This window comes from Macrobrachium rosenbergii, chromosome 21, assembly GCF_040412425.1.
Source record: "Macrobrachium rosenbergii isolate ZJJX-2024 chromosome 21, ASM4041242v1, whole genome shotgun sequence".
In the NCBI taxonomy this organism is placed as follows: domain Eukaryota; kingdom Metazoa; phylum Arthropoda; class Malacostraca; order Decapoda; family Palaemonidae; genus Macrobrachium; species Macrobrachium rosenbergii.
In genome coordinates, this window is record NC_089761.1 from 60346756 (window position 1) to 60370025 (window position 23270).

The following is a 23270-nucleotide window of genomic DNA, read 5'->3' on the forward strand; positions in this document are numbered from 1 at the left end:
CCAAGAATTTTATTTTACATATTATTAGGTCTAAGCATAACCAGTCTACCTCTTAAAAGGGGTTGTGTTCACTGAACATGAAATTAAATACTTCGGAATATATATATATATATATATATATATATATATATATATATATATATATATATATATATATATATATATATATATATATATATATATATATATATATATATATATATATATATATATATATATATATATATATATATACGTATGTGTGTGTTTGATTTTAAATCACGAAAAAGATAAAAACGTGATGATTATACGAACAAAGTTACAGCCGCGAAGGAGAAGTGAAACACTGGAGATGCTAAGTGCTTTCGTCTCGTTACCAAGACAGACTTGGTAACAGCAACTGTGAACATGTCTTGGTAATAAGACGAAAGTACTTAGCACCTCGTTGTTTCACTTTTCCTTGGTGGCTGTAACTTTGTTCTTATATATATATATATATATATATATATATATATATATATATATATATATATATATATATATATATATATGACTATTTATCACATCACCGTGATTCATATACAATCAGAAAGCTACAAACGTCCTTTAATATCAATTCGCTCTACCTCGAAATAATATATTTTCATATATGTTACCGAAGGGGAATTTTTAGTTGATAATAAGTCCACCGCCCACGGGACGGTGGACTTATTATCAACTAAAAATTCCCCTTCGGTAACATATATGAAAATATATTATTTCCGAGGTAGAGCGAATTGATATTAAAGGACGTTTGTAGCTTTCTGATTATATATATATATATATATATATATATATATATATATATATATATTTGATTATAATCAAAGTGACATGTGATTTATGTGTGTGTAAATGAATAAATATCAGTGGAGCCAATATGCTACAGTATAGATATGAAGGAGCAAACAAAGAAAAAAGGAACTAGACGTCTTTTCTACCACATTCTGTGATTTGGAATAAGCGAAATCCAAGAGTACTAAGCAAATGCCGTAACTTAAAAATAAAAAGACGTCTCGTCCATGAGACCATGGGCCAGAGGATCTTCTGGGAGAAAACTGGAAGAAGATAATGCATAGCCTACATGGCGAGAGCGTAATAGTCTTTGGAGTTATGGGAAATAAGACAGAAAAGGAGAAACAAGTGAAACGCAGAGCAGGATATGGTACAACACAAAGAGTAACAGAGTAAAAATATCCGGAGGAATGGTACACTGAGGAAGGTGACCATAAACCCGAAGACAAAGAAAGAAAAAATGGAATTCATAGCCCATCAGATTATGAAATATGGAAATGGAGGAAACATGGCCCTCGAAATAACGATATGCTAAGTAGAAACCTGGGACAGAATAAAGGAATTTGAAATGCACAAATTGGAGGGAATGCTGTAAAGAATCTTGAAAGAAATGTTGGAACTATAAGAGGTGCGAAATAATGAGCAGGTGGACATGTACCGCTGGTTTATTGGGAAAGCAGGCTGCTTATAAAGCGGCATGCGGACGTCGTACAAAGGCATACAATAGGATACAGGTGACCCGAGGTCAATTGTTCTTAATGTGACACAGGACAGGTAAATACAAATAACATGAAAAGTTAAATTACAAGAATTGACACAATAATACTCTGCACATGCACAAAGTAAACAGGCATACATAAATCAGTAATAGATACGTATTTACATAGATAAAAATGTGGCTGTTTAGCGTGACCCAGGCTTGTAGGAAAGGCACCGTAGAAAACGGGAGGTTCACCATAGAAAACCCGTTGAGCGGGGACTTTACAATACCCCCCAAGACGTGGGTAGCGTCTGATCAAACTAAGTATCTGCTGGGCCGCTGGAGAGTGCCGCGGCTCCGTGAAGTCAGCTAGGGGTGCAGTGTGAGTGGGAGCGGCTGGCTGTGGCACTGTCTGGGTGCTTCCCGGGGGTGGCCACGCTACTTTCTTTTGGGTTGGGCTCGCTGCTGGGGCGACGGTCCCTGCAGAGGGTGCTGCATGGTATCGTCGATGACTTCCTCCAACAGGGTGGGCTTGAGATGGTCAACAGACACCCAGTCGTCCTTCCCATGCATGGCCAGCCGGAATGCTTTGGTGTTCCACTCCAGCACGCGGAAGCACCCCTTGTAGGGCCTGGTTAAGGGCGGGTGGACGGCGTCGTTCCTGATGAAGACGTGGGTGGTGGAGGACAGGCCGGGAGGCGTGAAAGGTGTCATCCTATTGGTATACGTCTGCTGGCAGGGGGCGAACTTCCTGACTGTGTCACGGAGCCTCTGGACTGACAGGTTGTGGCAATCCCCCGTGATGAGTTCACCCGGGACTACGAGGGGTTCCCCATAGACTTTCTCTGCTGCGGACGGGTCGCCGTTGGCTCTGGGGGCGGTCCTCAGCCCGAGGAGGACCCAAGGCAGCTGGTACTTCCAATCCTCGGCGGTGCAGCGGGCCATGAGGGATGCCTTCAGGGACCCGTGGAATCTTTCCACCATTCCGTTGGCCGTGGGGTTGTAGGCGGTGGTGGTGTGGTGAGAGGTCCCCAGCAGGCGTGCCAGGGTGGACCACAGCTCAGACAGGAAAGCAGAACCCCTGTCAGTGGTTATGCGGTGTGGGACACCGAACCGGCTGATCCAGCTGGAGAGGAGGGCCTCGGCGCACGCACTGGCGGTGGCTTCTTGAATGGGCGTCACTTCAGGCCACCTGGTGGAGCGGTCGACGATCGTCAGGAGATATCTGGCCCTCCCTGATTGGGGAAGGGGGCCTACCACATCTACATGGATGTGTCCAAACCGCCTCCCTGGCTGGGGAAACTCGCCCACCCCCATCTTGGTGTGCTGCCCCACTTTGCTGGTCTGGCACTGGATGCACTGTCTCGCCCAGGCCATCGCGTCCTTCCGCATACCGTGCCAGACGAACTTCCCTACTAACAGCTTGGCCGTCGTCCTGCCGGAGGGGTGGGACAGCCCATGGATGACATTGAACACCTGACGGCGGCGGGAGGCAGGTACCAGGGGTGGGGTTGGCAGGTACTTACATCACTCAGCAGTGTTGGCCCCCAGGGGCGAGGGGCACTTCCTTCCACTTGAGCGATGTGATGGCGGTGCGGTACACTGGAACCTCTGGGTCGGTCTGCTCCTGGGCAAGGTCCTCGTAGTTGATCCCAAGCTGCACTGCGTTGAGCTCGATCCTAGAGAGGGCGTCCACTACAGGGTTCCTCCTGCCGGGAAGGTACTTGATTGTGCAGGTGAACTCTGCAATGGCCGCGAGATGCTGCTGCTGCCTGGAAGACCATGCGTCCCCCTGCTTTGTGAAGGCGTGGACCAGCAGCTGGTGGTCCGTTCAGATTGTGAAGGGCGTACCCTCCAGGAGGAACTTGAAATGACGTACCGCCTGATACACTGGGCAAAGTTCCCCGTTGAAGGTGCTGTAGCAGGACTCAGCAGGGCTGAACTTCCTGTTGAAGAAGGCGATGGGCTGGGGGGCTCCGGCAACGACCTGCTCCAGGACGGCCCCACAGGCGACGTTGCTGGCGTCTGTCGTCAGCTGGAGGGGGCCGTCGGGGTCCTGGTGGGCCAAGGCAGTTGCCTCGGCGAGGGCAGCCTTCGTCAGGAAAAAGGCGTGTTGCTGGTCGGGTCTTCAAACTAAGGTCTTCGGGTGGCCCTTCAGGATCTCTGTCAGGGGGGCCATGGTGTGCGTGACCCCAGGGATGAACCTCCTGTATTAGTTGACCACCGCCAGGAATTCATGTATGGCCTTGACGGAGGTAGGGGTGGGGAACCTGGTAACGGCTGCGACCTTCGATGCGAGTGGACGGACGCCCCCTGGCGATATCTCGTGGCCCAGAACCTTTTGGATGTGCCGCAGGTGTTCTTTAGGGGATCTGGAAAAAATTAGAATGTCATCTACATAACAGACGCAGAAGTTCAGGTCCCCCAGGATGCTGTCCATTAGTCTTTGGAAGGTTGCCCGCGCATTCCTCAGGCCAAAGGTGGAGAAGGCAAAGACGTAGGACCGGAAGGGCGTGATGACGGCGGTTTTGGGGATGTCCTCTGGAGCAACTGGTAACAGAAAGTATGACTTCAAAAGGTCCAGTTTAGAAAATATTTTGGCCCCGTAAAAGGAAGCCGTGAGGTCCTGCATGTTTGGGAGGGGGTAATGGTCTGGTTCAGTTGCGAGGCTGAGCCTCCTGTAGTCACCGCAGAGTCTCCAGGAGCTGTCCGGTTTCTGCACCAAGTGGAGGGGAGAGGCCTACGGGCTGGAGGCCTTCCTGCATATGCCCATACGCTCCATCTCGGCAAAAGCGTCCTTGGCCTCCTGAAGGTGCCAAGGGGGGAGCCTCCGGAACTTTGTGTGCGCTGGGGGGCCCTTTGTTTTAATGTGGTGGTAGATTCCGTGCTTGGCAGGGGCCCCAGGCACCTGGCGGAGTTCAAGTTTGAAGACGTCGGGGAACTCCTTCAGCAGCTGGGCGTACTGGTGCGGGGTGATGGAGTAGATGGCGGGGGGCACTGGTGCCCGTCGCCAGGGGGAAGGAATGGCAGGAGTCAGTATCCAACAGGTGCTTGTGACTGACGTCGACTGCCTGACCAAAGTGGGCGAGGAAGTCCACGCCCAGGAGTGGGGTCCTTACGTTCGTGACTATGAAGTTCCAACTGTACCTCCGGCCAAGGATGGAGATCGACAGGAGCCTGGTACTGTAGGAGAGGATGGGGGACCTGTTGGCGGCCATCAGGGAGGCAGTCAGGTCCGGGGGACATCTGCGGTCCTCTCTTGAAGGCGGGAACACTGACCGCATGGCTCCAGTGTCGATCAACATCATCCTACCGTAGATGGTGTCGCGGACATAAAAGCCTACTGGTGCGGGGCCCCTGGGTGTTTCAGTTGCTGCTGCCATGGCAGTCTGTGTGGGTGGCCGCTGCCTCCCCCATTTTTTGAACGAAAGAAAAGCTGCACACTGACCTCCAGCAGTAGCTGCTGCAGGGAGATCTCCCTCAGCAGGCTGATTTCATTGCACCTGCCGCTGCTGTCAGTCTCGGGGAGGAGGAGGAGGAGGTCCTGGGGGGCATGCCACGTTTCCAAGAGGTTTCCCTCCTGCCGGGGGTTGAGGGCGAGGTCGAGGGCGCGGGCAGCTCTCTTGGAGACCGGCAGGGAGTGGGTCTCGATGGGAGTGGCTTTTAACTCCTGGAAGGTGGCGGGGCTCGACGTCGTCATTAACCACAGGGCGATCTTCTTGTATATCTCCTCCGGGAGGGTGTTGATGGCAATGTCCGCCTTCAACACCTCGTCGGTTAGGCCTGCTACCCTGAATTGCCCCTCGACCCTGTAGAACCAGGACGCTGCATTTTGATTGGTGAATGGTGGCATCCTTATGCTGAGGGCTGCTTTGGTTGGTCCGTCAGGGGGGGGTCATCGCACGGGGTGCAGGTACCGACGTGGAGGAGCATGCAGGAGGGGGTTGCGCGAGGGAGGCGTCTGCCTCCGAAAAGTTTGCGGTAATTTGTATGTGGTTGGGAATGCCTGATGTGTTACAAAAATACTCCATTACATATACATAATGCATAGTCACTTGAACAGACAATAAAATATACAATTCACAATAATGGTAATAATATGTGTTCGGTCGACCCCAGGTCGAATGTGAAGGCACCACAGAAAACGGGATGTTCACTACAGAGAACGCGTTGAACAGGGACTTTACACTACCAACAATTATGCCATATTGGGAACTATGTTATGTGACAATAGAATAGAAATAAATAATGCTAGTCATTCTAGATTAAGCTGGCGACAGACCAGCACGGCCTAAATCATGCTTACAGGGAAAGGTTAGTGACCAAATAAGGAAACTCTTCAAGGACTGATGGGAAGAAAGCGTTATGTATGTATATATGTGTATATATATATATATATATATATATATATATATATATATATATATATATATATATATATATATATATATATATGTGTGTGTGTGTGTGTGTGTGTGTGTGTGTATATATATATAGTGAGTGTGTGTGTGTTTGTGTGTGTAGAAAGTGTGGAAATAATGTATAAGAAGTAAAAGCACACAAGGCAAAAGCTAAAAATTAAATAAAAGATTGGGTTCCTGTGGTAACTGAAAAGTATTTAGAAGGTATAAAGGAGATGACTCAGCTGAGGTTCGTTGATGGGGGACGTAGAAAGGAATATAAAGATGAATTAGGTGCAAGAGAAGCAGTATTAATGATGGAAGACGGAGGGAAGAGAGTGGGGGAGGAAACAGCTAAATTAATGCTTGATTGTGTGCTCTGGAAGAGGGAGGGAGAAGGGAAAGGGGAGGGAGGAGGAAGAAGGGGGAGGGGATTTGGAAGTGGGGGTGATGGAAGGGGAGGACACAGCTAAATTAACATTTGATCACATGCTCTGGAAGGGGGATGAAACAGGGAAGGGGAAGGGAGAAGGGGAGTGGGAGGACACAGCTAAAATAACACTTGAACTGTGCTTCGGAAGGGGGAGTTGGAGGGGAGGGCGATGGAAGAGGGAAGGGGGAGGGTATGGACAGGGAACAGTAGGGGGAGGATACAGCTAAATTAACACTTGATCATATGCAGCGGAAGGGTGAGGGGAAGAGAAGAGGGCATGGGAGGGGGAGGAAACAGCTAAATTAACACTTGATAATGTGCTGGTGAGGGGATGGAAGGGGGACCGGTTATATAGAAGATGGATTCTATTGGGTCAAAGAACTTGCGAAAAATCCAAAGAGTTTCATACAAATCCTGAGATACTGGGAGAGGTCACCGTAGGGTCACTGCTGACCTACTGATCATGTAAGGTTGTACTGCCACTGGGACTGAGTATCTATGCAAAATTTCAAGTCCACCAGACGAAGGGAACAGGTTGAAAATTGAGTTACAAGATTTGAGGACAGACAGACAGACAGACGCAGAAGCCAAGTTAAATAAAAGCATGTAATAATGAGGACGAACTACCCGTTGGTACAAAGCTTTGCACCTACTAAAGACGATGAACCAGGAACTTCTAAGGACGATGGATTAGCAATGCGTTAGCCTCTGTTTAAAACATGAATAGATATCATCTAATGTTATGGCAAAGAAAATGTGCTTACATGATTGTCCCCTCGAGTTTAAAGAGAACACTTCTAAACGACGCGATGTCTGCGGACTGTTGCTTTTCCTGAAACAAGTAAGATGCAAACACACTTTTAATCATTTGAATGACAAGCATCAAAAAATGTCTTGTGCCGTGAAGACAAACCTGGACAGTTAGCTCACTTTTTAAACGTTTTCATAAAGAAAACAAAAGAAGAAGAAATCTGTAGCCATTCTACAGAAGACTCTCTTTCGCAGACGTTACCGTTCATTTCATAAGTAAATTCGAAAACTTTCACTATGACCTTTCAGCTTTCCACCTCCTCGGGAAACTTCGCAACCTCTTTGGAAAACTTCCGGCGTCCCTCAACAAGGTGCCTTGCTCTCTCCTTAAGAAACGCGCACAGTGCACAAGGAACATTTTTCATTAAGGTGTCATGTTTCAGGGATGAAAGAAAGCAGATATTTCAAGATTGAAATAAACTCATTTCCTTGAGCTACCCCGCATACAAATTCAGCTTCTCACTCTATTTTATTACAAACGTTCTTAAGATCAAGAATTTGGATATTCAAGAAGGTTCGTTATCTAGTTGCCATTTACGTAAGTCGCTTCCATTTTGTTGAGTAGGAACGACGTTTCCCAGCACCTGACACTCAGTCGTAAGAAGCCACTTCCTTTCTTCCGAGGACAGGACGTGTCGTTCGTCTGAGGTCGAGATTCAGCTACACTGATGCACCAATATAAAAACTGACTCCACATTTATACTCGGAGATTATTAGGTTCCCTTCTGAAATGAGCTTTAAATCATTCTCTCTCTCTCTCTCTCTCTCTCTCTCTCTCTCTCTCTCTCTCTCTCTCTCTCTCTCTAATTAAAAATGGAAATTTTAGAGCAATGCTTCACTGCAGTTTCCCGGTCTTCCTCTATTCAGTCCGGAGAACTTTGAGTTAAAACGCTTTTTAGTGCTTCACTTGGTGATTGTGATTACCGGAAAATTGTTAGCTCAGTTTCTTATGAGGAAGAAGTTAAAGTCCAACCGGTTTGCGTCTAATAATAATAATAATAATAATAATAATAATAATAATAATAAAATACACAGGAGACTAACTAATATAGAAACAGATTATCATAGGAGAGAAACATGAAGGTCAAATAAAAAAAAAAACACACACACACAAAAAACTATGACAAAGTGGTAACACCAGCCACTGACCTTGATGTGGGTAGGGTCCGCTTCAGGCTGGAACGATGCAGTATAAACTTCGTTAGTCCATTTGATTTATTTCTCAAGAGGAACAAAAGCTTGAATACTCCGCATCAAAGGCGCAAAAACGCACATGCGCACAAACACCTGTAGTGTCACAGTACCGATAAAGGAATTATTTGAAGATATTCGTAGTAGCATGAGTCTTAGAAGGAGAAAAACAATCCATGGTTATGTAACTGTACAAATATATTTGAAAGAAAAAATCTACGCAGAGAACTTTCGAGAATCTGCTCTGATTCTCGAACGCTCTCTGCAGATTGACTTAAAACACACACACTCATATATATATATATATATATATATATATATATATATATATATATATATATATATATATATATATATATATATATATATATATATTTACAGATTGGGTCCGTTGGAAGGATGAAATTTTTTTTTTTAATACTGCCTTAAGGGGCCAACAAAGAATACCAACCTGTAACAAAATGTAGGGGAAAATGAGTAACTTACCTTGATTTTACCATTAGTTAATCAGAGATTGGAAGGTCGCCATGTGAAATGAGTAGGCTATCTACGAGTAGTTACGTTAAACTGAATTTATTTACAGAGAAAAACAACCAAAGAGGTAATCTGAAAGGCTGACGATACAGCAAGTAAACAAATAATGAAAAATGCAAATTGGCAATGCGAAATAAATCTCTGCATATGACGAGTTAAATTCGTCTTGAAGGATCAGGCTCTCGTGTGTGCAACGAAAAGGGGGAACGGGTTATTGCTCCGGATTGCGGACCAGGGATGCTTTGTGTTTACTGGAAATGGCAGTACTTTTAAGGTGATCTGAGGCACAAGGCTGCGTCAACTGAGCAGACAGTAGCAAGAACCCTGGAAAAATGTCCAGGATTAGCATGCTACACAAACAAGTTTCTCTCTCACTAAGCTAAAAAATGCTCCATGGAGGAGTTGATTAATTAAATTTAATTCGCCTCTGGTAATACTATGGAGGGAATAATCTCTTACTGGTCACTGAATTGAGTTAGCTTGAGGTTTGGACAAGTCATGGGGGCGAATTCTGGGCTGCTTTGGCGTTAGGTTCTTAACAAAGGGTTTGGTTTGGAGAAGGATAAGTGAAAAGTCGGAAAAATACAGAGAGAACTTCACTTAGAGGAAAAGACTGGTTCGGGGACGTAACTTTTTAGGCCTGTGGATGTTCGCGCTTAACATACAAGGACGGGTTGTCCGATGCCCTTAGTCCCTCCAGAAGAAAAAGGAGTGGAGAGCAAGTGCGACCTTTCGTGTCGCCATCTGGGTACCGAGTCGTCTGTCGTTTGCGAGGCGAGATGCGTATCTGGCGGCATTGGCATCCGTTGGCGTAGGTCAGTCATCCTGCGATTTAGTCATACAGCCAGCAAAAGTGTGGAGAAAAATAGATCTTATGGTTAAGTACTTAAAGGTTAAGTTCCTAGCCTACCAGTTAACTGAGAAGTGTTTTTGTTCAGAAATTCGAATTATTTCTAGCTGGCGAAGAGGGAGGAATGAAAATACGTGAATATATATATATATATATATATATATATATATATATATATATATATATATATATATATATATGTCAATAAAGAAGGAAAGGACGTAAGAGTCGACAGGCCTCGCAGCGCTCCAGTGTTTCCCTTTCCTTCGTGGATTTTATCTTTATTTATATATTCATCACGTTCCATATTTTCGTGATTCAGTTATACATACATACATACATACATATATATATATATATATATATATATATATATATATATATATATATATATATATATATATATGTATATATATATACTGTATATATATATATATATATATATATATATATATATATATATATATATATATATATGTGTGTGTGTGTGTGTGTGTGTGTGTGTATATGTGTGTCTGTATATATATATATATATATATATATATATATATATATATATATATATATATATGTGTGTGTGTGTGTGTGTGTGTGTGTGTGTGTGTGTGTGTGTGTGTGTGTGTAGTTACATAATTGTGGATTGTCTTCTCCATAAGAATTTTTGCATAATTCTGCATCCATCCTTCGCCTCGAAGATGGAACTGACCGGAACTCTAGACGAATGAAGTGATGCTTTGGATCCAAATAGGACTGAATTTTTACTACGCCCGCTTCGCGCTATCTTAAAAGTATTCGATAAACAGGTCTAAACGATATTCGTGAGCGGTAGCAAAATCTGACGTCATTGACGCCGTTCTTGCCTGGTTTTATGTTTGCCTTTGCTAAATGAACCTAGTCAGTTGGCTGTAGTTTGAGTGAGCACGTGGGAACAAAAAGATTCTTGGTTTCCAATGCCGAATAATTGCTCAGTTTACGGTTCTAATAACCGAAGGGCAGGGTATAAGTTTCTTTAAATTTCCTAAAGACAGTGAATTTAAAAAAAAAAATGGCTTCATGCCTGTCACCGCGCCGATCACATCAACATGGCACATGCTGTCATCTGTTCAGCTCATTTCAGTGATGATGATTGCGAAGATGACCTAAAGGCAAGGCTTCTTAACACTTGTAAATCTGTGCCATGAAAGGCATTATATAAAGGTAAGCTGAAATTTGTATTTCGTAATATTTCCACGGTTAGGCTTATGTTGGACTTCAAAATTTCTGCATATTGTTGCGTTCTTTAAAGTTTCCGCACTCTTGTTTCTATCAAAGTTTGCGCATTATGCAATGGAAAGGTACAGAAAATGTACATTTAAAGGTATGTTTGATATGGCAGGTTCAATACCGACATGTCTACAAGAGAAGATCGGGCTAGAGTATGTAGCAGAAAAAGAAATGTTGAAGAAATGCTGTGCGCTCACACAAATGAAACTTCACTTCCTGGAGAAAATTACTGTTCTGAATATGTGGGAAAATCACGTCAAGAGTTACAAGAAAAAAATTAAGAAGTTGAATCAACGGACCAAAACTCTTGAAAAAGAGAATAAAGAATTGAGAGAATCACTTATATCGAATGTTGAAAAAGAACTAGAGCGTGTTCTATTGCCAATCTTTAGCAAAGCACAAATTCAGGCTTTAGTCACTCGAACAAGAGTCACTTGGACAAACAATGACATTTCTTCTGCCCTAACTCTGAGAAGCTTAAGTTCAAAGTGTTACAAGTATTTAAGGACAGTTGTTGGGATGACATTACCCAGTGATAGTTGCTTAAGTAGTAGGGCAAAGGCATTCGGATGTGAGCCTGCACTTTGCATTCCGTCTGAGCCTTGATGAATTCCAAGTCTAAAAAATGAGCCCCTGCGAAAATGCCGCTGTCATTTCAGTAGACGAAATGAGCATTACCAGTGAGTGGATACATGATAAAGAATAGATGAACTTTATAAGCCACACAACAAGGTTCTTGTTTTTATGTTGAGAGACTTAGTAGATAAATGGAAAGAACAAGTTCTTTATAATTTTGAAAATTTTGATGTACAAAATATACTTCTTGACTTGATAGCTTACATTGAGAAAGTAGGATTTAATGTTGTAGCTCTGGTTCATGATTTAGGACCAAAAAATTGAAGAAACTGGAGAAAATTGGGGGGATAGATCCCATGCAGGGTCAAGTTCTTTTCAAAATCCTTGTGCAGATCGGAGTGCATTTGTATTTGCTGATGCGCCTCACATGATTAAGCTAATGAGAAATAATTTTTTGGTGCATGGGTTTGACACAGAAAAAGGAGATTTTATTTCATCTGCTTCTGTACAAGAAATGTTGGATAAAATATCAAATGAATACACTTTAACACCAGAACTGACTCACAGTATGTATCAGGAACTCAAAGGCAACGTGTAAAGTATGCGGCTCAGTTAATGTCGAGAACATGTGCCAATGCTGTCAAGTTTCTAGGAGAAAAAGGTTTAAATTCATCCCAAAACTGCTTGGTAACAGATGATTTCATAGATTTAGCAAATGACTGGTTTGATTTGATGAATTCCAGTGAAGTGTATGGAGATGTAAAATCAAGAAATGCCTTTGGTATGGATACAGACTACCAGAAAGAAATTTTTGGTAGGATGCTACACATGATGAGAACTATGAGAGTGAAAGGTTGTGCAAGTCGTTATTTAAGTTTTCAGAAAGGTATTATTCTTTCTAGCAAATCTTTGATTGGACTGTTTGACATGTTAAGCTCTTTATGTAGTCTAGAAGATCAACCAAGACTGCTTGGAACATATTTTTGGATTAATGAGGCAGATGCATGGACCTCATGGGTACCCCAATACTTTGAGTTTCAAGTATTGACTCAGATCCTTTTTATCAGGGAAGAAAACAAAGCTTTTTAGTTATAAGAATAACTCATTCTCAGAAAATGACGATTCTCTCTGCATATCTGGTGAAACGCGAATTAAGGATAAAGTGCCTTAGAATAATGATGAAAATGAACAAAGAGTTACTATTAGAACTCTGCATAGCTAGCTTTTTGTTCGAAAATATTGACATTCAAACTGAAAATAATGATGCAGGGGTCAGTTTGGAATTTTCTGGTATAGAAGAGTTATCATAAAAACCCCAAGATGCTATTGAGGAAGAGTATGCTATATAGGAGGGTACATTGTGCACAAATTTACCTGCAAATATCGTGAAACAGGGGGGAAAAGCCTGCAACAATGACCCTGGGAAAAAATGGACAGACTTAATGAACAGGGGAAATTTGCATGTCCCATCACAAAATTTCATGGAACAATTAAAATTAATGAGGCAGGTCTTTAAGGCAGCCCATGGTGACACGCTTAGGGAAGGAAAGGGTTGTCAAAAAGCTGGCATCTAAGTTGCAGATGACGGTAAGAGATGTGCCTACTGAAATTTTAACATTTTTTTTTGCAAAGATAAGCATTTTCTTCAAAATGCAATGCTTGAGTAGGACCATGAGAATTAACAAATATAATGTTTCTAAGACGAAAAAATATGAAAAAAATCATAGGATAATATACGAAAGAAAGAGAGAGAGAATATCAGTTAGGTACAGTACAGTATAACTATAGGTTTATTGGCATATTCACTGATCTTTGTTGTTGAATATTCCTTAACGTAAATCATGTATATTGGAAGTTCTTGAATTAAAATGTATTACACTAAAGCTATTTTTAAGCTTAAAAAAACTTATATTCTATCAAACTTGCGGAAAAACTCCATACGACTCATAAGAGAGATCAAGGGACTAGTGGCGGACCGGGCGTCTGTGACGTCTCAGCCTCTCGAGAGTTTAGACCGGTTCTGTTCGGTCAAGCTTGTGCTGTGCTACAGTATAACACTACAACTGCAATCTTCACCGGTTCAAATACGCAGTATACTAAACCAAGTGTTCCTGGCGGACAAACTGATCTAAGAAACGTTGTTTTTTATAATACAAAGTATTTTAAGTACTGAAGGGAACGGATTATACACTCTTGAAAATCAAATAACACGCTTACTTTATACATAAATAGATAGATAAATGAACTCGCAGCGATAGCAAACATTTTAATTCGATATAACATAACTTGAAATAACTCACTGGTATTTTAAACAATTCAACCATGCCATTCAGAAAGCCAAGGGAGAGAGAAGGCAGACAAACAGACAGACAGACAACTTGTTATCGCGGCCCAGATATGTTCATGTGATTATAAAGTACAAGAGACAAACAACCACAGTCGGCGGAAGATCACTTGTGAATTACCTTTGCAGAAATCAGATTATTTAGTTCGGCGAATTTTGGCTTTTCCTGAAGGGGAATCTCGGCCTGCCTTTGTGCCATCTTGTCAGTTTGTCAGTCAGCGCACTCAAGACTCCGCCACTTCGATGGTTCTCGAGTCTAAAGACGTTTGCGTTTAACATTGGCCAGCCAGTGAGCCAGGCCAGGCAGCATCTTTTCGCTGGCTGACACAAATTCTTGTGAGGAGTTGCCAGATTCCTCAACCGAATGGACGCATTTTCTACAAGTCAATGTAATAGTTAGCTTTTACGGGGAATTACTTATATGCCCGATCAATGAACGGCAATAGGAAGTTAATAGGAAGAATTTCATTAAGAATTTGTAATATCATGTCGTTTAACAAAATATGTGCGAAATTAGAATGCGGTTACTAATATTCTTATTTCAATAATTAGACTTGTCCTAACTAGACTGTTGTTTCCTTGCATGGGAAACGCACTCTTGCAGCCATATAGTAAAGTAAACGAAAAGCAAACTTCTATGTTTACTCAATCCGAAGTTTAGCCACAAAAAAAAAATTCAGAAATTTAAATAAGAAACATAAGAAACATTTACTCCTCTGTTATGAAACCACAGTGACATTTAAAAAAAAAGTATTCACAGTCTGAACATATACGCAAGTTAGAACATCATCACTTATAACCTTTCTATTGACTACGTTTAAAATACAGTGCTTTTCCAAGCCATTGAAATCACAAGAAGAGAAATTTCACACTAAGTGTGCTGCTGTGACAGCCATGATGAAACGTGATTTGTACTACATATTATTCTGCCTTCGTAGATAAAGATTCCTTCATTTATTCCTAATTCCTTTGTATATGTGCATTTATTGTGCAGTAAAGCTAGAAAGCCAGTCAGATATGAAAATTGCCATATTGACAAGTTTATAAAATAGTTAAGCTATATCAAGTCTTAGACTGGCATCATACCGTTGGTCTTTGCGAATAAGAGCCTGTGGTGGCATCAGGGATTTTTATCTAACAAAAACAATGCCTCAAAACTTGCTAGTCCCTCAGTTCTGATGTAGGTGCAGACATGGGTGGTCGAATGGAATCTACTTATCTGCAGTTATGATATATCACCTATGGTAATATTCTGGGAAATTCAAAGAGCATAACTTCATTGTAGCACGATAAAAATATACCCTTACAGACAGGTAATTTAGAATTCGTTTTATTAATCGCTTTTTGAAGCAAAGATGGCTACTGACATAAATTTATATTATTCCATACGTATTTTAGGAAGCTAAATCTTTTCAACGAACTGCGCTTCACAAAATGTTTTAAAGACATTCTTAATGATGTGTACATTAGATGCATTACTTGCTGTGTGAAAAAAATGTTGAGAGGTCACAGAAAAAGACGGTTAACATCCTTTCAAAATATCTTGTAGTATGGTTAATAATTTAATAAATTCAAACTGGATATGCATATTGGTGAATGAAGGGTGTATCACCTTTGATTCTTGATATATTTTCGCTTTGGTTTGTTGGACATATACTATAAATATTCTTGGAAAAGAAGGGTGTGAAAAGGTCGGTTCAGGTAATGATTCAAAATAGTTGACGTAAGGAAGAATGGGTTTGTTTCCTTAGAATATAAAAAGGGAAAGAAGGCAATGAAAAGAGAGGAGGAGGAGGAGGAAGTACGTTTATATGTAAGCTGACGTTTGTAGGTGGAAATGGCAGAAGGGGTTCAACCGAAGAGTTAAGCAAGATACGTGAATTGTGTAGAGAGGCTGTTGACACCAAGGAACATTTGTTTAGCTGCAGAGTTAAAAAGATTTAGTCGCACAGTGCTCAGAAGGAGGAGGATGGAGCAATGTGAAGGATAATAATAGGGGGCGTAAGCAGGCGAGTTTTGATGAAACTGATGCAACCTACGCGCGTGTAGATAAATGGATGATGGATAGGGAATGGGCCATGTTTAAGAGCAATGCAACGTTGTCAGACGAAACGCTTTGGACGTTTGAAAACGATTCTGATTGACCGTCCAGTATAACGGAATGGGAATAATGGCACCTATAAAAAAGACAGAAAGTTTATTATTGACGACGTAATAACATGTGCGTCATCTGCTTGGGGGGCGGGGGACGGTTGACATATCCCCCACTTTTTCCTCCAAGTTTCATGTAACAGATGTTGGAAATGAAGCTATTAATAATATTATAAAATATATACTCAACACACACAAGTGTAAAATATTAAAATAATAAATAAATAGATTATGTAATTTTTCAATAGGTTCGTGGTCAGATTAATTTTTCATTTAAATTTTGACTGGCGTATCCCATTGTTTACATAAGAAGTCGGCAAACCCCAACGCTTGCAGCAGATGCCTGTGAGTTTATTGTTATTTTTCCTGCATTTAAGCCTTTGATTTTCCTATTAAACATTATTTTTCCACAAATATATTATGTTTTAAAGTTAAAGCTAGCAAAATGGTAGCCCCGAAAATGGAATGGCTCAGTTTGGAAGCTACACCATCGCTAGGTTATAGGCCGTAAGCGATACACTGCTGGACAAGCTTCTCCCAACATATAAAACATTCACCATAATTTCCTTCAGGAACCACCTTGCTAATTGGTTTTTGGTATTTTACTTATCATTCTGGTCTACTCCTAATGGCCGTATTTTAGCCAGTCTGTAAATTGTGGATTTGCATACTTGTTGACTGACTAATATTGATAAATCAGCCACCCTTTTCCCTTAATATCATCCATATATTCATATTTATATGGTATTAAAATACACCAAATCATGTTCATTATCAGAATGTCCTCCCCCCCCCCCCCCAACACTTTTAGAGACAAGATGATGCCCCTGCCTAATAAGAAGTAGGGTGAAAGGAAAGAAAGGTGCACGATGTAAGTTTTAAAGCGATTAAGTGAGTGTGATTTCTTTGTAAATTCGACTGACTTTTATCAGTTCTGTTCGTCCTTGCTTTCTGAGCAGGAGTCAAAGAACTACATATCTTCCAACTTTCTTCTATGATGTTTATTTTTCAACTGAAGCACAACAAGCCGGAATTGACTACTCAGACAAGTGACAAACGACGACCGATACAACGGGCGCTGATCCTCGGCGGCAAATTTAAAATATGGCAAGTAAAAGTGACAAAACTGAGAATCATACGTTTAGACTAATATTTTAATAGCAAGCGTTCATGATTTGCTCAAGAGAGACAACTAGAGATTGCGCTTGTGGTGTGCGCTGCCCCCATCATGTGCAGAGACCACCGGTAAGATGCCCAGCCCAATGAGAGTTAGGCTTTTCATTTCAGTGATGTGGTTAAGCTACTGTAAGATAATGAAACAACCAGAATGTTTGCCTCGGGTATAGAACTCGCAACGTCATTCATGTGAAAATCTACATCACCTCGTGGAGTCAGCCTACCTCATGGGAAATGAACTTCATTTGGAAAAATGGATGAACAAACATGTCGAAAAAAAACTAAAGGTGTGGTAGGTGGCAAAACGACCGTATAACTCTTAATGACTGTCGTAAGAAGTAAAATACTTCAAAATTAATCAGATGAAGCACGTTTGAAGTAATGTGAGGGTAGAAGCAATCCTAAAAGCAGACGTACAGAGAAAATATCCGAAATGCTCCCTGGGCGAAAAATGAAATAAGAAGAGGAATAAAAGAAAGAACATCTGCATAGAAAAAAAATGAAAATGACAATAGTTACTGCTGAATACGAACAAAAGAAGAAAGTGCAAGAAATAATTATCAAGGGAGTAACCATGTATGTATGTATATGTATGCTTATTTCGGTGCTTATGGAACAACATATCAATATCACAGATGGCAAAGGCAATGGCGTCTCACTGAACGTAGAATCACTCAGAGCAAAAACAATGAAATGTTTACATCAAATTAGAGACACTGTATCGTCTTTCTAAATACACCGAAAGATAGAGATATAAGCTATGTTTTGTACAATGCTGGATGACTGGTGACTTGAGACTTCTGTTCCATCACATTTTCTTTTAGGTTAAAAATGGCTATTTACCTTATGGCGGCCAGTAATTGTGGTAAGGTGTGGAAGGATTAGGTGGCCTATTGTGGACCTCCGATTCTGTATTGCCAACAGGGACCAAACAGACAGCACAATCCGGCAACCTTTGGAAATCTCCTGAACTTACTACGATAATAACCACAGTGACACTTGATTTTTATATACAATTAAACCACAGGTGAATAAATAACATCCTGGGTGTAGATCATGATCGGCTATGTTTAAAATTATATCATGCAATATTTTAAAACATTTTTAGTAACATACATCATCATGTAGTAACGCATATCTTAATCAAAATTCTAGAATATTACAGCAAATAAACCTAAACAGCATAAGGCGGAACTGTATCAGTTTTACATCAGAGAACTAAGATGGGAAGATCACATGATCTAAGCTTTGATGGAGATAATTATAAGCAGAAAGAAGAGTTGGAAAATAGTTAAGAAATGTACAAGAAACGGAAAGGAGAAAGTAAAGGCGTACACAATTATACTTTTGCATAAGTATTTCTTGTTTTTCAGAAAAAGAACTAACACATTAAATTTAAATGTCATTAGCAGAAGTACTTACATGAGGAATCGTTAAATGTTATTTGTGTGAAAATGTAGAATAAGTAGGCTACTGGTTCGTTTTTGTTATTTTGCTAAGAATCAAGAAACGAGAGAAGTGAAGTGGGCAAAATTTAGGTAGTTGGAAAAGCTTATAATTGAAGATAATATTGAGAATAAAAAAATCACAAACCATATGTAGATAGAATAAGAAACTACATTAAAAAAAAACTGGAAGTATTCACAACTACTGTAGAAAAACGGTGCACGAGTTACAGAGGCGCCGTAGCAAAGAAGAAGCCTCCAACTTGAACTTGAACCTGAGAAATTCGTAGCACTGGTTGATGATGTTATAAGTTACAGCAGATACAAGGTAATTCAATTTTACAACTTAAGACGACAGTATTCGGCTGCTAATCTTACAGTTGTAGTAAAAGATATAAAAGATTGATAGAGATCTTTTTGAAAACAGTTTTCTTTGATAGCCTAAGTGAAGATTGAAATTGGCTCTTGACAGCAGGCCACTGCCGTGTTCAGCTGATTATTGACAGTTTGGTAAACAAGAGGGTGAGGCCTTCGATAGTTATCTTTCTTGTTTTCGTATAGTTCTGATACTGTATGACAGCTTTGTAATATATGTTAAATAGACTTTATGAATGGCATAGACGACCTCGGATTATGTGGTAATACTGTGATACTTTCATTCCTCTTCAAATACATTCATTCTGTTTTCTCCAATTCATTGGCGCTTTTATACATTTCTGACTGTTATTGTTGGTGCAGACCTCACTTGTTACGTTCCTCTACCCCCTATGGTCTAGGTAAGGAGTCCAGTGGGAAACCAGGGTTTGTAGGAGTGAATTGCGCAAAATGGAGGGATTTAAATGGAAAAACCACTTGATATGACAAGGAGCAGAAAGAGACTGTTGTTTGTGGATCAGTCTCAAAACATGTTACAAAAGACAATTGCTTGAAGGCCAGTTAGCCTACAGTGATGCATTGTAACCTAGGGATGCATTGTAACCTAGGGATGCATTGTAACCTAGGGATGCATTGTAACCTAGGGATGCATTGTAACCTAGGGATGCATTGTAACCTAACCTAAGCTGGGGCAGTGGGTCCTAATTTGGCTGGGGTAGTTCCCTCCCCCTTCCGAGTTGAAAATATTATTTTCGTATGTGTATTTAATATTTCAGTAATTCTAAGTATTAGCTCCGTGCCTGTTTTTACCTTGGAAACTGGTTTTTTCTACACTTTTAGGGCTTCTGATACCGGCATTGTTTGTTGTCGGCCAAATGGAATGTTCCTTCGCCGTGTTTAGTACTGGCTTGGGGGAGCCGGTACCCATACGTTAACAAGTTATTGCACTTGCCAGGCGGGATATGAACCGTTCCAAACAGACGTACCCATGCTCTGTCTTGTGAAGATCGTTTATGGAAACCCCTTGTTGGATGGGCTTAAGTGGGTAATTGCATTTTAATTACATTCGTGTGACAAAAATTGAAGGTAATTCCATAATTAGCAACCAAAAAACTGTAGAAAAAGTCAAGTTAGAAGGAAATCGCTGCCGCGGAGCTACTACTTAGGTCTGCCAATATTTCTGGCATTCATTTTGGTGGCAATCTAGTAGTTTTAGAGATATCTATTATGGGGAACCACAATGGAAAACCAAATTTTTTTGGAAGGGAGAAACCACAGAATGAGGGAAAACAAATAAATCTAATAACTCCTCCCAAGCTTTGATACCCTCTGGCACCAGAAAAATGCTTAAGTTGGCACAGAGAGGCAACAATAGTACTAAGCGAAAGCTCAGCAAAAGACAAGACTTCCATAATTCTGAATAAGGACCTGGACAAAGCCTTTGCTTCTGCATTAGACCAAAGAACCTTAACCATTTCAAGAGCCCGTCTCTTCATCAGATCGAGACAACCAAAGGAATCTTGAGTCCATGACTGAGGAAGGTTTAAGCACCGGCAGCTCACCTGTGTCATAAATAGCAGCTCTCCGTGGCTTCAAAAAACCAGGGAAACAAGAGCTAGTCACCTTACATGAAGCTTTGTACGCCAAAATACAAGAAATTTCATCAAAACACACCCTAACCGAAGGAGAAAGTTTGGGCTTTTTTAAGGACTTGACTGGAGCCAAGATACTAAATGAAAAGAGAGACCTAGTCTCTGCAGTACCATTATCCTCTACCAAATGAGGATAAAGTGCTGCACAAACTCCATCAAACACCAAAAGACCGAAGGAGATTCTTCCAAATCAAGATCTTCCGCCTAACTGAGATGTGGCAACAGGAGCCGACTCTTCGCCACGCTGTTCCCCTGAGACAACACAAGGAGGCAGAGCTGGAGACAAGGCGCAAACAGAGCTACCAGACGTCAAAGAAGATGGGAAAGGTAGGGAAGGGGAGGAGAAGAAGGGGCTACACCTACCCCACCCACCTCCTCCAAATGCAACTCGATGGGTTGCAGAACGCTCCCAACTGACAAGTCTTTAGCACATAAGGCAGCTAGAATAGCATCTATCTTGGAAACCACCAAAGAATCTGAAACCAGTCTGATGAGAAGAAGAAGCAGTAACAAAGCCAGAGGAAGATGATTCACCAAAAGCTGAAGAAACAGCATGTAAAGAGCGAACAGAAGCAGTTGGAGGAATAGTTGAGGAAGACTTAGACCAAGAAGTAGCAAGAGATGAAATAGGAGTAACAATAGATTGAGTCAATGTAACCGAGTACTGACAACTCACTACAGGCATATTATTACCAATAACAATGTCTAGATCTACCTTCATACTCTTATCTGTGTAAACAATTTCAATACAGTACTATCCACTGAAGACAGCTAGGTTGCAATATTATGCAACGATTTACATTTACCAAAGCGGCCCTTAGGCGAACGCATTAAACGAGATTCAGACCGTGAAAAGGGAGAAGTAGGAATTGGAGAGCACAGAACGCCATCGCTGCGAGAACCAACCCAGATCCCTGGTAGCTGACTCTTTCGCAAAGTCCCACTATCGCAGGGCAGTCCAAGGCTCAGGCTATGAACAAGCAAGGGGACCAACACCTTACTTCCGCAAACTACGGGGGGATTCAGAACGGCTCCTTGTCACGAACTCAGTGAAACTTGTAATAAAATTTAAAATAAAGTTAACGACTTGTTCTAACTTCTCAATACGCTTTTCCTAAACTGAAAGGGGAGCAGAAGGCGGAACTAAAAAGGAAGTCTCAATACTAGTACTATCAGATGAAGGGACACTAGGTAGGGAAGAACTGACAGGTTTAAGTTCTGACCTAACTAATTGCTTTTACAATCTATCAGTTTCCCTTTTCCTATATCTGACATATTTAAGCATAATATCCTCAGGCAGATCCCTAAAATCCTCACATCTAGTTTCATGATCACACTCTGTACCCCTGCAGTTGGTACAAACCGAATGTTATTCTACTTCAAATTTCAACATCCTGCTTACAAAAAAAAAATCATTCCTACATAGCCTGATGTTATTGGTTTTGCCTCTGGTGGAAGACAACCTAGGAAAATGAAATTACAATACTGTAAACAGGTGCAAAACTGCCAAACATCACAGAATACCAATAATTGCCTATGCGCAATGGCGGTAAGGAGAATTCTGACTAGAGCTTAAAATGTTTACAGGTGAACTAGACATTCTTCCGGGTCAGTCAAGTGATCTTTGTGTTTGAATGCTGACTTGCCTATCTGCACAGGAGATATACTGTAAGCTAATTTAACAGTAGGTAAGGTTCATCCCAAATAATTTCTTTACCCATTCAAGGACACCAGCTTTATTAATTTTATATATAAAATCAACAGTACAGTACAAAAAATTCTTTATCCATTCACAAGTGTCATAAGCCCTTTCACTGACAAATGCCTCCCCTAATCAAGTTTCTGCCATCGGGTTTTTGCCCACAATTCCTTGGAACCCCTTTTCCTTGGACCTGTGGTGGCTGCTCAACAAGTTTTGTTTTCTTACATGGCTCCTATAAGAGGACAGGTAGCATCACGCCTAACGTGTACAGTTCTGGAAGTGAAATGGATTATGAGAGTGACTGGCCTCTCCTCCTCCCCCTTCCTCGTCCCCCTGCTTCTCTTCCTCCAGGCAGAGAATGGGACTCGAACTGACATTTGCTGGAACTGGTGTCTGATGCTGTAATCTTACACATCAAGCACCCAAACTATTTTTCTTTCCTAGAATCATAGAGGCAATCCATTGCTCCTTCCTCTAACAAGGGGAGGAAGGAAACCCTGGCAATAGGACAAATCCTTTTCTGGTTTTTGCCTTACTGCCTCCGACTCTCAAGATTCTTCCTAGCCTATTTTTGTATGAGTTACGATTCTTCACTCAATCGAAAAGGTCCAGAAGTCTGATGGTCTCGCAGTTTCTGTACTCTGATCAATATTTCAGAGGCACAGTACAGTACTCCTCCTTGCTCTTTCGACCAGGATGAGTAGCCCAGGTGTGGCAAACTCCAGTCATTTCAGAGACTGACTCAGATTCCTCCTTCCAACAAGTGAGTCTTCCTAATGTAAAGGACCAATGGTTTGTATATCATGTAGAAACAAATCACAATTTTTTAAAGTAAATTGTATTTTTGCTAACTAT

The 23270-nt window shown here is 41.3% G+C and overlaps 2 protein-coding genes across 3 annotated transcripts in view; one reads left to right on the forward strand and one right to left on the reverse strand.

The window, feature by feature from the left end:
* Nucleotides 1-14247, reverse strand: part of LOC136850227 (allantoicase-like) — a 46755-nt gene extending 32508 nt beyond the window's left edge. Inside the window, exon 1 of the mRNA XM_067123866.1 lies at nt 14036-14247. Coding sequence (XP_066979967.1) covers nt 14036-14113 — 78 coding nt within the window. The 5' untranslated portion in view covers nt 14114-14247. The remainder of the gene's footprint in view (nt 1-14035) is intronic.
* A 4246-nt stretch (nt 14248-18493) lies between these two features.
* LOC136850238 (sec1 family domain-containing protein 2-like) overlaps nt 18494-23270 on the forward strand; it is a 228561-nt gene continuing 223784 nt past the window's right edge. Inside the window, exon 1 of one of the 2 annotated variants that reach the window (XM_067123901.1) lies at nt 18494-19014. The gene's annotated coding sequence lies outside the window, so the exon portion shown is untranslated. Of the gene's footprint in view, nt 19209-23270 lie in introns of both variants that reach the window. The other variant, XM_067123902.1, reaches the window with a different exon arrangement.